This window comes from Spinacia oleracea, chromosome 5, assembly GCF_020520425.1.
Source record: "Spinacia oleracea cultivar Varoflay chromosome 5, BTI_SOV_V1, whole genome shotgun sequence".
In the NCBI taxonomy this organism is placed as follows: domain Eukaryota; kingdom Viridiplantae; phylum Streptophyta; class Magnoliopsida; order Caryophyllales; family Amaranthaceae; genus Spinacia; species Spinacia oleracea.
Genome location: NC_079491.1, coordinates 54174491 through 54187668, shown reverse-complemented (window position 1 = coordinate 54187668; position 13178 = coordinate 54174491). Strand labels below are relative to the sequence as shown.

The window sequence follows — 13178 nt, the reverse complement described above, 5'->3', positions numbered from 1 at the left end:
CATCATTAGGTTTAGGACCCTTAGAAACTGGTTTCTTGAATTTCTTCTTCCCCGAATTTCCATGCCCATAACTCCCACTGGCCACTAACCCAGTAGCCTGATTATCTGTACATGTACCAGTCGCCTTATGGCGCAACTCTCTAGTATGGAGGGACGATCTAACCTCCTCTAGAGAAATAATATCTCTACCAATAATAAACGATTGCACGAAATTTTCATACGATAATGATAAAGAAACTAACAGAATTAAAGCAGCATCCTCAACTTCAATTTTAACATCAATATTACGCAATTCTAATAAAATTGTGTTTAATTGATCTAAGTGATCTCGGAGAGGCATACCTTCCTGCATTCGCAAACTGAACAGACGTTGCTTTAGAAGCAACTTATTGGTTAAGGACTTTGTCATATACAGACTCTCGAGCTTAACCCACAGACCTTGCGCGATTTCCTCCTCCGCGACCTCGGTGATGATATCGTCAGCAAGACACAACAAAATCGTCGAGTGTGCCTTCTCCTCCAGAATGACCATCTCATTGGTGATTTAATCCGCCGACTTCCTATCAAGCGGCGCCCACAACCCTTGTTGTTTCAACAAGGCTCGCATCTTGATTCGCCATAAACTGAAACTATTACTCCCGGTAAATTTCTCGATCTTCACGTTAATACCAGACATCTTTCTCAACGAAATTTCAAACCCTGGAATAGATCCGGCTCTGATACCAGTTTGTTATAACAGATGCAAATAAAGAATAAATAACGTCATAAAGAACGCAGATAATTTAACGTGGTTCACTAACAATGTGTTAGCTACGTCCACAGGCAGAGGGGAAGAAAGTTTTATTGATCTTGAGGAGTACAGATTACAGAATCCAACTAGGTTATGACCTAGAGAGTTTATATAGTACTCACTAGACAGATGCGGAAAAGCCTAGAAAATAGGCCCAAAACAGATAACCCTAGTCCAGAATAACAGATACCGTAAAGTGCTTCCCCGTGCTGGGGCGTTGACCGATTCAAGGCATTATTTAACACTCTCCTCGGCCCAGTCGTCGACCACGATCAATTTCTCTCTCCTAAAATCGCCATTAAGCTTCCTCCAACCATTTGCGTAAACCTAAGCCTCCATAAGTTTCAGGTTGACAAATTTTATCCCACGCAATTAGTGGAATAAAATTACGTGTCAAGTCTTGATTCCAAAAGGATTTGGTGAATGGAATCCGAGTGTGTAGCCATTTTTTTTATCCTAAAAGAAAAGGCGAACATATATAAGCGGGTAGAGCTTCTAAATTGCTTTGTATGAGAGTAGCCCTACCTGCTTTAGAGGAGAAATTTGCTTGCCATGAATTAATGCGTTGTTCATTTTTATGCATGATCAAGGTATAAACCATTTTATTTGGCGTATAGCCTGAGAAATTCGCTCTAAGGTATTTCCCAAGCGACATGGATTTTATCATATTAAAAATACTGGCAATCGAGTCTCGTTTTCAATGAGGGATTGTCTTAGAGAAATTGAGGTTGACTTATGAAAATTCACTAATTGACTAGAAAGATTATAAAATTCATGAATAATTTGCACAAGGCGGTTGCAAGCAGAGGGAGAGGCTTACAAAAAACTAGACACTACAACTGCAAACAAAAGACATGCAAGTTGTACCTAGAAAATCGCCCATGAGTTGATCTATAAAATTGTACTCTGTATGGCGTATGAAAACAGCATTCAAGCACATCCGCAAAGTACCAAATTATACTTTGTATTAAATAAAAATTTGCAGGGCAATAAACATGTATTTTTTTTAATATGCATCCTACACTACCACCCCTAAAAATGGATACATATTAAAAAAAAACTAGAAAAGTAACAGGTACGTATTCTTTAATATTCAGGGAACAATACATTGGAGTCCATGGAAGAGTGGGAAAATGAAAAGGATAGAGAAAAATAAACTGTAAGACTGAAATATCCCAACTGTGCTACCTTGTCTCAATCAGTGAAACTGCAAAGTATTACACAATATAGGCTGAAAACAAAAAGTTTGTACAATCTCGTTGCACCTTGGATGAGTCTATGAAAGTCGAATAAAGAATCACAAATCAAGTGGGCCAAATGGATCCTCAGATGAAAGTGAATCTCCTAGAAAAGAATCTATGTGTGCTGTAGAAGGCTGATGTGCGGTAGGAACCTGCCAAAATGAATCAGACATCACATAGAAGATGTAGAAGGCTATTGCAGAAACCAAGAGCATAAGTCCTAGGATTGAATAGATCTGCCAATCTGCAAAAAAAACAAACACTTGATTGTTTAGCTTCGTTTCTTTAACACGCCATTGATGGAAAAGCTGGTAATTAATTAACTAGAAAGAAAAGAAGACCTTTCCAATCTACAGGAACAGTTAGCTGCGTCACCTTGGCGCCCCATTCTTTGGTAGTTGTAAGTACAATCCTGGCATTGCAATGCGAGTAAAACATTTTAACTACCATCCCAAATGCAAAGCAGCTAAGATTTAGATCAATACAATATTGAATATTCTACTCCACTGAACAGAAACAGCTAATTTTGAACAAGGTCGTTTTGAAGCAACAACTTCCGACCATGTATTTACAACTATAAATGGGAATGACAGATTCTAGTCCAAGAATTTCAAATTCCAAGATATTAGACAGGTCAATATATCATGTTGCAATTTCCAAAATCCTTCAATTATCTTTAATGGGTAACAGTACAAGTTTGTGAGCAGGCATTTTAAATAAGAAAAAGCATTAACCACTAGCATTCATAACAAATTGGATTTGAAAAAGGATCATAGAAATGCCTAAAATTCTTTTGTAGGGAATCCAAAAGGGTAAACTTTGAAATTCAAAGTAGCCCTTTAGATTTACTCGAATTAATCCCTGTACCCATTCACAGCAATTTACCACATTATATGTCCCAAAATAACTCCAAACTCAATTCTTTTTTATTTGATGCCTAGGTTACCCTTTTTCCGTTTTTCATCAGCTACTAAGATAAAATACTTGATGACTAACAAAAAAGTTGACAATAAATTATCATACTACCAGTCATCACTCATCAGCGACTACAACAGGATCATATTTGGCCATTGAACATTAAGTTACCTTTCACTAGGACAAAACTCTAGAGCTGCAATGGATGTACCCGGGTGCAGCCTTTTACTCCAGTGATTGATCCTCATTGTTTTCACTTCAATTACACATACATCACCATCTTTACTTCCCCTGTCAAAAAAGAGAACTTAGTGTTTGAAGGATAATCATCAGTTAAACCCCCAACAAGCATGCCAACAAATCAGTATAAGACAATACTGCCACGGAAATTACTCTTCTGATCAATATCTTTTGCTTTGACTCAGCTCACTAAACTATGTTACTTGGACACAGATACATGTCTAACCAAGTGTTCGACTCGGCTAAATTATGAAGAAAGTTCATGATTTTAGACCAAAAAAGTTCAGTGGACAAGCCATATCCATGTCCGAGTATCAAGGACCCGACAAGGGTACTTGAGGTAAATGAAGAGTCAGAGTAACATACTTCATATATTCTAGTATTCTACTCAGTATTAACCAGGAATACAACTGATTTGAAGCACACTTCCTTTATGACCAGTAAACGAAATCGAAAAGAAAACATCAATAGCATCTCCCTCCTAAATAATATCACTCTGAAAGAAGTATGAGCACATAAAATCATCATATACAGGTTTAAACACAAAGCTACATGGAAATAGGCTATAACAAACAGACTAAGAGCAATGACACTATGTCAATTTTGAAAACCTTTCGAGCTAGTAAGAGTAAAATCCACCAGATGGTAGTTGAAGTCTTGAACCAATAAATGAAAACACGGAAAAAGCGCACAGAAGTTCCGTGTGGTGTGAACTTAGATGTATGCGAGAACATATTGAAGGGTTAAGGTCCTTACAAGGCAAGATATTTCCCATCTTGGCTGGTGGTTATTACCGAAGCAGGCTTCGCAAGTAGTACCTTATGCCCAATCCTATCCCAAGTACTCATGTCCCATACAACAGTAATCGGTTTAGCCTTCGCTGCAGCTGGACAAAGACTAGCTTTAATAACAACTCCAAATAATTTCAGATTTTTTTACCCAAAGAAGCTAAAAACTCAGCTTCACCAAGAAGCTTATTTACCTCTTTGAACAGTGGTAAACAGAAAAGGTTTAGTTCCATCCTTTGAGAAGCAACATAATTCAATCTTTTCATTCTGCACAAGAAACTCACATATCATCAACACAAGTTACTAAAAGTAAGCACATAAGAATAATTAAGACCGAATCCAGCAGTCTACCGGATTTCGTTTCAAGGTTGCCACAGTTACTCCATCATTTGCATTCCAAACTCTGGCTGAACCTTCAGTAGAAGTTGAGGCTAAGAACTCAGAGTCAAGGCTGAAAGGCAACAGTACAACGTTTAATATTTGACAGTTTCAGTAAAACAATAAGGAGGGACTCCAATGATAAAACCACGCCAGATTCATCATCATTATCATCATTATCATTACCCCATTGCCTCAAAGAGGCTCCCGCAAGAAGCGGGGTAAGGGGGGGTCGGGTGTACGCAACCTTACCCCTGCAATTGCAGAGAGGTTGTTTCCAATTGACCCAAACGGGACGACAACGGGACGACCATCTTCTACTTCATGGAAAGGAAGCGAAGAGGTTTTAAGAGCCATTTTGATTTAGTCCATTACATCCCACAGCCAAAAGAACAAATGAATCTTTGGCTCCATCGTAAATGGACCAAATATAAAAAAATCGATAAATATGTCACATCATAGAAACTGAATACGAAGTATTACTCTTATTACACAATCTACATATCATCAAGCCAACTTTTCCTGTTTTCCAATAAGTTTCTCAAGCAGAATCCAATACATACTGATATAGAATTTAAAAAAGGGCTCATACAACTGCAGCAAAAGTGAGTAGTCAATAAGTAACATTAAGAGCCTAGCAAGTGACAACTGTAAGGTCATCTTGGTTAGGGTGAAACTTGGAGGAGATGACAGGATTCCTAAATATACTCAGGGTCTTTGCCTTGTTATAACAAGAACCTGCTTTGCGGGACTAATATCCACAACTAAAAACTACAAATTAATATCATAGGAAAGAACATACATTTGAGCATAAATGTATAGAAGGAACAAATATATTTGATGTACCCGTGTATCCATGTATGTAACGTTACAATTTATAACTTTTACCATGAATATCTGTCCAAGTGTCCATAAAAGCAGCTCAAAGATCTTCATGAATTTTTTTTAACCATGTCAATCGACATGTTTGCAATGCTTGAGATACATTTCAATGATTAATCAGATTAGGAAATAAAGCACAAAGGATAGAGAGGAATTAAGGAAAAATCAGAATGAGGAGATAAAAGGTGACAGCAAAGTAACTGTAACCGCCAAGGCCGCCAACCCCTTGATGGAAAATAATAACCTTCCAAAGGGTTTCTTTACCCAACAACAGTATAAATCCATCTAATCTATGTGCACAATTAAGTAATAATCACTACTGAAGGCATTAAGAACCAAATAAGGATACTAAAAAATGGGATTTATTGTCACCTGAAATCCATATCCTTAAAGGACTTTTGAGCGTTTGGTTCATCAAGAATTATTCGCAAGCTAGGCCACTCTAAGATTCTTAGATGTCCATCCTGAATAAGAAAAGATTAAATTGGGTAATGTGAGATTTAAGTAGTAGAAAAAGAACAGCATATTTATTATTTTTCTTGGAAAACGCGAGTGAAGGACAACAAGCATCAATAACACCATAGCACGTAAACTTGCCCCTCTTCATTCACTCTTCAAATCAGAGTCCATAGAGTTGTAAACGTCTTACCTCTCCACCAACACCAAGTTTGCATCCATCAACGCTAAACTCTATACAAGTTTGCAGTCCAACACCTTGTAGAGATGGTGCTTCTCTAGGCAATAGTTTCATAGATTTTTCTTCAACACACAATTCAAATAACCTGCATTTTGCACACAAAAATATAAATGCTTCTTCAAAATTAAGGCAAAAGTGGAATAGATAAGCTGAACTGCATTCTAAGGTGCTCATACATGGAAGCTGTTTCAAGGGCATGCAATACAACAAGACAGAAGTAAAAACAACAGCTTTTTAAGCCATTGGTTGGGTGGAGATTTTAAACAAAAATAGATAGGGAGGGGGTATATCATCATATGGACACAATAGAAGTTTACGTGTTTATGTGTGTGTAAAGGGGGGGAGGTGCATCACGGTATAGGCATCTTATGTAAGTAAGTTCATAACAGAAGTCCAAAAGAATAGAACCTGGCTCAAAATTCCTTGTTCTCCAGAATATTATATTTTCTCAGAAATTTAGCCTATTGACAACGGTGAGTAAGGTCTTAAGAGGAAGGTTAGAGGACCCGAGGAATATCAAGTTCTTGAAAACAAAACATAAAATCTTCTGAATAGGGAACATGTATAAGTAGTATGTTTGGGATGCAATTGTACTATGAGTACTGGTTTAATGAGTTATTACATATTACAGTATGCTCTTCTGGACATAGCAATTAAATTGGTATTCCAGTACATCATACTGAAAGAATATAATATGAGTAAACATCTTGAAGGTGAAAATTATGTGCTTATCTTCTTTTCAATACAAAATATTAAGGGATGTTGTGAATAGTTTTGCTACTTAGAAAGCCCCTAGTTATGGCCCCAAGAGACGTGGACATAGAGGTTGTAGAGAAAATATCACTCACCCACATTAAAATGTATTGTGCATTTGTGCTAAATATAATAAAGCTACATTTAGCTTGATGTCGTACAGCATTCATTCATTCTTATTTATATAATGATAGAAGTAATGCACATCATATTATTAACTCTTAAAGCGCAAAAACCGAGATATATTAAAGGAATGCACATCTAATTGCATATTCCTTATTTACCAAATTAAATGGTCACTAAATCTGATTTGTTCTTTTTTATCAACAGATCTTTATAAATGGAAATTGTTAATTTTTAATTTCTCTTTTAATTCAAAAGTTAAGCTAAAGGTTGGGGGTACGACCTTTTACATTTTTCACTTTTGAGGACCTACACCTTCTTTTTCACCTTTTGGGACCTCATTCCCATTCCGGTCAACTTAAGCCAAGGTTCCACCGTTAACCATTCCGTAATTTTTTCATACAGAAAAGCAATTAAATGCAAGATAAGGGGGAAGTTTTTTTGCTTTTTGTTCCATTTCTGTTAAGGTTAATGGAAATTAAGCAAGCCTTTACATAGCCAGAGAAATGGAGAATCTCGTCTTGTGCATGATCATGTATGTATACTACCAAAGTGCATAACTATTTTATCGAATTTCTGATTGAGCTGCAACCTATATGAATTGATGGAGGTATATTGAGTGGTGACTGAATGGCAGCTTCCGGGCAAAATTGGCGGTGTAAGATGTGCGGAGGTGGGGTGGCGCTTGGTGATTGATATGGGGAATACAAAACAAAGAAAAGCAATTGATGGAGACAACCTCTGGAAATTTCTTCGATTGACACATTGAGACAAGAGAGAGGAAGGCGGAAGATGACTTACTCATGAGGAGGGATAAGGGAAATTTCAAATTCACGTTTAGCAAAACAAAATCAGATTGAAAATTAATTTCGAAAAATAAAGAAAACCACACACATCTTAAGCTTAAAAATTTGAAAATTAATTGCCTAACAATCAAATCGAAGTAATTTAAAAAGTTAAAGAACTAATTTAGCTAATAATCTAAAGTTCCTTCTTTTCATTGGTTGTTTGGCAAACTCCGAAAGCCACACCAACAGTTATACATAAGTCATGTGGATTTTTAACTCAAGGACCTAAACTTTTAACCAAGGGTCCCAAACGGAGAAAAATGTGAGAGCCGAAAGGCAAGTCCCCAATGATTAGCTTAACTCTTTAATGCAATGAATGGAAAAATTAACAGGGTTATATTTTCCATCCATCTGGGATCCTTAACCCTAAACTTTGTTAAAGTTTAGGTCCCAATTCTTTTCTTAATCAAACTTAATATGTAGTGCATTGGCCAATAGAAAATTTAGGTCTCAAACTTACACGAGATATGATTTGTTGATGATTTGAAATATAGATACCACATCTAGAAGCTTCCTTCTCATTTACTTTGAATAGTTACATCTGCCAAACACATAACTCCATCTTTACTAATCCTAAGTATATCCTTGAGACCTTGATAGTCTTTTATTATCAAACTCAGATATTTCCTCTATTCTCTTTTAGAGCCCGCCTGAGTAATGACAGGGGAAAAGATAAAGCAGTAATAATTCTGAGTTTTTTAAGTTTGGATTTGGGATGATTAGTTAGTGGGGTAACTTATTCCCCTAAAATGGGGGTTAATTGTTACCCATCTCCCCCCTAGGGTAATAATCACTCCCGTAAAACAAACCTCTCCTCTTCCAAACTCTCTCTTCTCTCTACTGATTTTCCAATACCTCCATAGATATCTGCCCCCCTCCCCCCCCCACCCTAATATTACTATATTTGGATCTCCAAAACAAAATACACTTCTCCTACAAAGTAAATGTCAAATGGTTTAAATATAAATTTCACAAATCTCTGTCCAAGACATTAACCCTCTTATACTCTGTAATAAGACTTCTGCCTTTATTTTTCTTTTCTCTACCTACTTTCAATTATTTGATTTACATTTCATACATATTTTATAAGCTGATTCAACCATGAAATTATCAGACACAGAAGGAATAATAAAGATGAAACCATCGGTTACATTATTATTCCCCTAATACTGGAGAAAGGCAATTAAGTGCTAAATGACAACAAGAACAACCTATGAAATAAGTCAAGACATTAACCAAAGTAAAAAAAAAAGTGAGACTACTTTGAACCTTTATTTTTGTTTGTTTTTTGAAACCTGCTTCTATGAACTTAGTACCTCAGGTTGAGACCGAACATCACAATGTATCAGTCTATTATGGTTGTATGTAGTCAACATGACAAGGGCTGATCTGCTATCCGATTTAGAGGTCTTGAATCTGTTCTATCTACTATCAGGAACAATCATTTGCTGTTATTGCTAGGGCTGAGCACGGATCGGAGAAATCACATTTCGGATCGGATATCTGTATCCGAAAAACCTAAAAAATGATATCCGTATCTGATCCGAAATTTTTGGATATCCGATACCCGATATCCGAAAATTTTCGGATCAGATATTGTCGGATATCCGATATCCAACAAAGCTGTTGAAAAATTCTTTGGCTAGCCGTACATTCAACTACCTTATAAATCCGACGATTAACTCAAAAAATTACAATCGATGTTTGAGAAAATATGCAAGCTAATACAACTAAAAACCTTAACAAAATGAACCCACAAAAATTTTATTCATTATAACAAGATGTCAGCAATAACAAATAACAAAAAAATGTAGATCTTCCTATCTTGCTGCTACTCTGCTAGTGCTTGCCTGCTTGGCACCTTGCAAGCAAAATGATAGGAAAATGGTAAGGCTTGTCGGCTTGGCACTTGCAAGCAAAATGATAGGAAAATGTTAATGGAGGAAATGGAATTCGGTGAATAAAATGATGAATATGGAGGAGAAGGTGGTTAGGTTTTGGATAGGTAGAATGAAGTTGGGCGGATGATATCTAGGGAGGTGAGGGAAATGGTTCGTGGGTGTTGGACTGTTGGAATAATGGGCTTTGGGAATAATTATATGCCCAAAACAACTTATTTCGGATAATATTTCGGATATCGGATATCTGAAAGTGCTAATTTCAATATCCAAATTACTATTTGATATCCGTTTTTTCGGATCAGATATCTGATCCGAAAGTTAATTTCGGATCGGATATCCAAAAAATCGGATCAAATACGGATCGGATTTTCGGATAATCGGATTTTCAGATAGTTTTGCTCAGCCCTAGTTATTGCCAATAATATTGAGAAAAATGAGATCATTTTTCTCCCCTCACCTCCTGTATGGTTTCTTATGATCCTAATCGCACTTTCTACTGTATGTTAACTTCAATTCTAGAGTAGTCGTATGTCAAAGCAACACCAAATTCGCTACATGTTTGTTCGAGCCATTTTCAGTCAACAATGGACATTTTCAGTGTTCTCCCAGGTCTTTATGTGCTTTTAATTTTCTCTCCCCTTCTTCACATTAGGGAGAGACAGAGAAAGAAACTCAAGCAATAAGTATAAATTTCAAATGAACACATAGTATGGGCTCACTTAAAATCTTAAATTAACCTGTCTGTCAATAAGGTCTATATCACCAAAAATTCCTCTATCTAAGAATTTAGCCAAATGGGCATGCACAGGAAATTTGACAATTCAAACAACTATACGTGCAGTGCTTACGTCCGGTACTATAATGAAGAGTTAACTAGCAGTTAGACATAACAAATCTGGCAACGACTGGGTTGTGGTTGATGAACATCTAATCATCAATTTTTTTTCCCTTGACAGGAAATCAGCAAGGGTAGTGGAGAAGAATCAGGCTCTTCTGCTCGTTGCAGAATGCAAAGTAGAGTGTTCAGCAGGCTGAATATTGTTGATAAAGTTGAAGTTATTTGCATAGTTGCATGTATTTGTAACCACTTCTCAAAGAATGGGGCTGTCAAAAAGGCCTTGTGCCACGCTTGGCAAAGTACGGAAAATAGGATTAGTCAAAAACGGCTTGAGCATATGAACTTCTTACGTCTCACAAAATATTTATGCAGGGAAAAGGTTGCATCCTACATTCTCACAGCTACTTCACTTGGACTATTTTCAAAACTTTTCCTTGCCAGGTCATTTCATAGATTCTAAGGCACATTTGTTTCCAAAACCCCAAGAATTCCAACCATCAATAAGCATGAGCATAAGTATCCTCTACACAGGTCTGAATAGTACCAACAGCCTATTACTAATCAGCCAAACTCTTTATGCAATCAAACCAGCTAATACAGTCTTGTTACTATCGGGAATTGTCGAACAAGAAGTTCTTCTCAATCATCTTCTAATTCCAATCTTTCTTCCCTACCTCAATCTCCTTTCATTATAGTCAACTATTTCCCCCCTCCATCTTACATACCAGCTAAATTAGTAATATTTCTTCGACAACATATATATTTAGACTACACCCTCCCCCTCCTTCCCCTACCCGAACAACCCCCACCCTTCTACTCCCGTAAAACAAAAAGCAACGGCTCAAACATTAAAACAAATGACTCATGCTCATGGTCAACCAAGATTAATCAATTCAGCCTCAACAATACTCAAGCAAATATAGCATATCAAATGACATAAACAATTCTATAATTAAAATACCTACGAGTATTGAATAAAAGCGGTTCAGGGAAAAGATCGACAAGTTCAAAACAGATTCAGGGATCAAACCCTGCTCCATTAATTTCCCAAATTGCGTGAAACCAACAAATTATAGCAAAAATATCGACAAGTACTAAACGAGGTTTTCTAAACGTCGCATGACTTGTGACCAAATTGGACACAAGTCACCCAATATAACCATTTTTAGTACCAACACAGAATATGTCGGTACCAATAACGCAAATGACTCGTATTGGTATATACTAATACTACATTAGTCTCGGTACCAATACCAAATGAATGGGTATCAATAAGAGTCCCTTGTGTCCATTTTGGACCCAAGCCACATTTAACATAGACTTCCTCAGTTCGAAACTGATACAGGGTTCAAACCCCTGCCCCATCAATTTCCTAATCGCATCGAACAAACCCATTATAGCAATCTTTTTTTTTTTTTTTTTTGAAAAAGGAATAAACAAAATTCAAAGGATGAAAAAAAAGGATAGATTATAGACAATACTTGCAATCACCAGAAGAAGTAGCACATATAATTTGATCCCCATCAGGGTGCACCGCAATGCTAACAGGCTCTCCATCTTCAAATTCATGTTCAGCCTGAAAAACAACCGTAATTCAAATTGAGAAAATAATAAACAACATCAAATCAAAATAAACAATTAATAATTTTCATGGACAACCGCATGAGATAATTCTAGGTTAACCGACCCATCCTTTTCGTAATTAAAAGTTTTGACTTTTTTTTTTAAAAAAAAGGGGTTTACTACATACAATTGGCGACGAGGAAAGAGAAGAAGTCTTGGAATCAAAAGAGAAAATCTCAAGCTTCGATTTAGCATTGGATGAATTGTAAGATTTTCCCAAAACCGCCAAAGTAGCTTTATCCGGCCGTTTGATCCACTTCCCACAACTCACAATTCCAACGTTTTGCAACTCCATTGATCAACCCAATTGTTTAAATTGAACAAAGAGAGAAACCCACTTCCTAGAAATTGAATTACTGCTACAAAATTATCTGAAATTTCAGCGATTTTGTGTTGGAAACAAGTTAGCGGATTGGGGAAAAAAAGAGGAATTTGCGAGGGTTTTTGTAGTAGAGGAAAAAGGAGGGAAAGTGGGTCCTACTTCCTAGTACGGACGTGAGTGTTGCAAAGTTTTAAGCTTCAACGACAGCTAATGGAGATGATAATGGCAAGTGGGTTTATTAAGAGTAAGTCAAATGTCAACGGAATCAATAATTGATTATGGATTAAAAGGATGCATTGCTTATTTGCATGGCTGGGTTTGACAATGTGCTGTGGATATTCGGATTCATTGATTCCCTTTATAGATTTCTAACCCCACTTTTTTTTTTTTTTTTTTTTTGAGGAATTTCTAACCCCACTTGTATTGACCTGGTACATACTAATTAGGTATTTTTTACATAATTTAAAAATGACATGGACTACCACTGCTCACGTGATTTGAAAAAATGAACGGCCCAAAGAGTAATTATATTATCAGAAAGAGTAATTATATTGTGAAAGATTAAAAAAGAGTAAAAAATTTATTGCCTATAACGTTTATTAAAAAAAGAAACTATGAGTTGTTTAAAGTAACCATTCAGTACTCGCCCCGAATCCGGATTAGCCCTAGTGATGAACCAGGTGGTACACCAAAAAGTAACTACTCCCTTCATTCTTAAATAGTAGTCCCTTTTTCACTTTTTAGTCCGTTTTAACTCAATATTTAAATGTGAATATCTCCAAATACGTACGTTAAAGAAATATACAAATTTGATATTGATAAACTACACATTGAGACGA

The 13178-nt window shown here is 36.4% G+C and overlaps 1 protein-coding gene across 1 annotated transcript; it reads right to left on the bottom strand.

Moving 5' to 3' along the window:
• Positions 1-1738: 1738 nt before the first annotated feature.
• LOC110793647 (SEC12-like protein 1) lies at positions 1739-12665 on the bottom strand. Its single transcript, XM_021998538.2, has 10 exons — positions 12145-12665; positions 11876-11970; positions 5884-6016; positions 5607-5698; positions 4326-4425; positions 4169-4241; positions 3943-4072; positions 3118-3237; positions 2373-2443; positions 1739-2275 (listed from the first exon to the last, which is right to left on the bottom strand). The coding sequence occupies exons 1-10, from the start codon at positions 12310-12312 to the stop codon at positions 2088-2090; spliced, it is 1170 nt and encodes a 389-aa protein (XP_021854230.1). The 5' UTR covers positions 12313-12665; the 3' UTR covers positions 1739-2087.
• Between the last annotated feature and the right edge of the window lie 513 nt (positions 12666-13178).

Coding starts and splice junctions, on each gene's coding strand:
- LOC110793647 (XM_021998538.2), bottom strand. CDS start 12,312: ATGGAGTTGCAAAACGTTGGAATTGTGAGTTGTGGGAAGTGGATCAAA. Junction 5,699..5,883: donor AACTTGGTGTTGGTGGAGAG/GTAAGACGTTTA, acceptor TTTCTTATTCAG/GATGGACATCTAAGAATCTT. Junction 3,238..3,942: donor GATGGGAAATATCTTGCCTT/GTAAGGACCTTA, acceptor CTTTTTTGACAG/GGGAAGTAAAGATGGTGATG.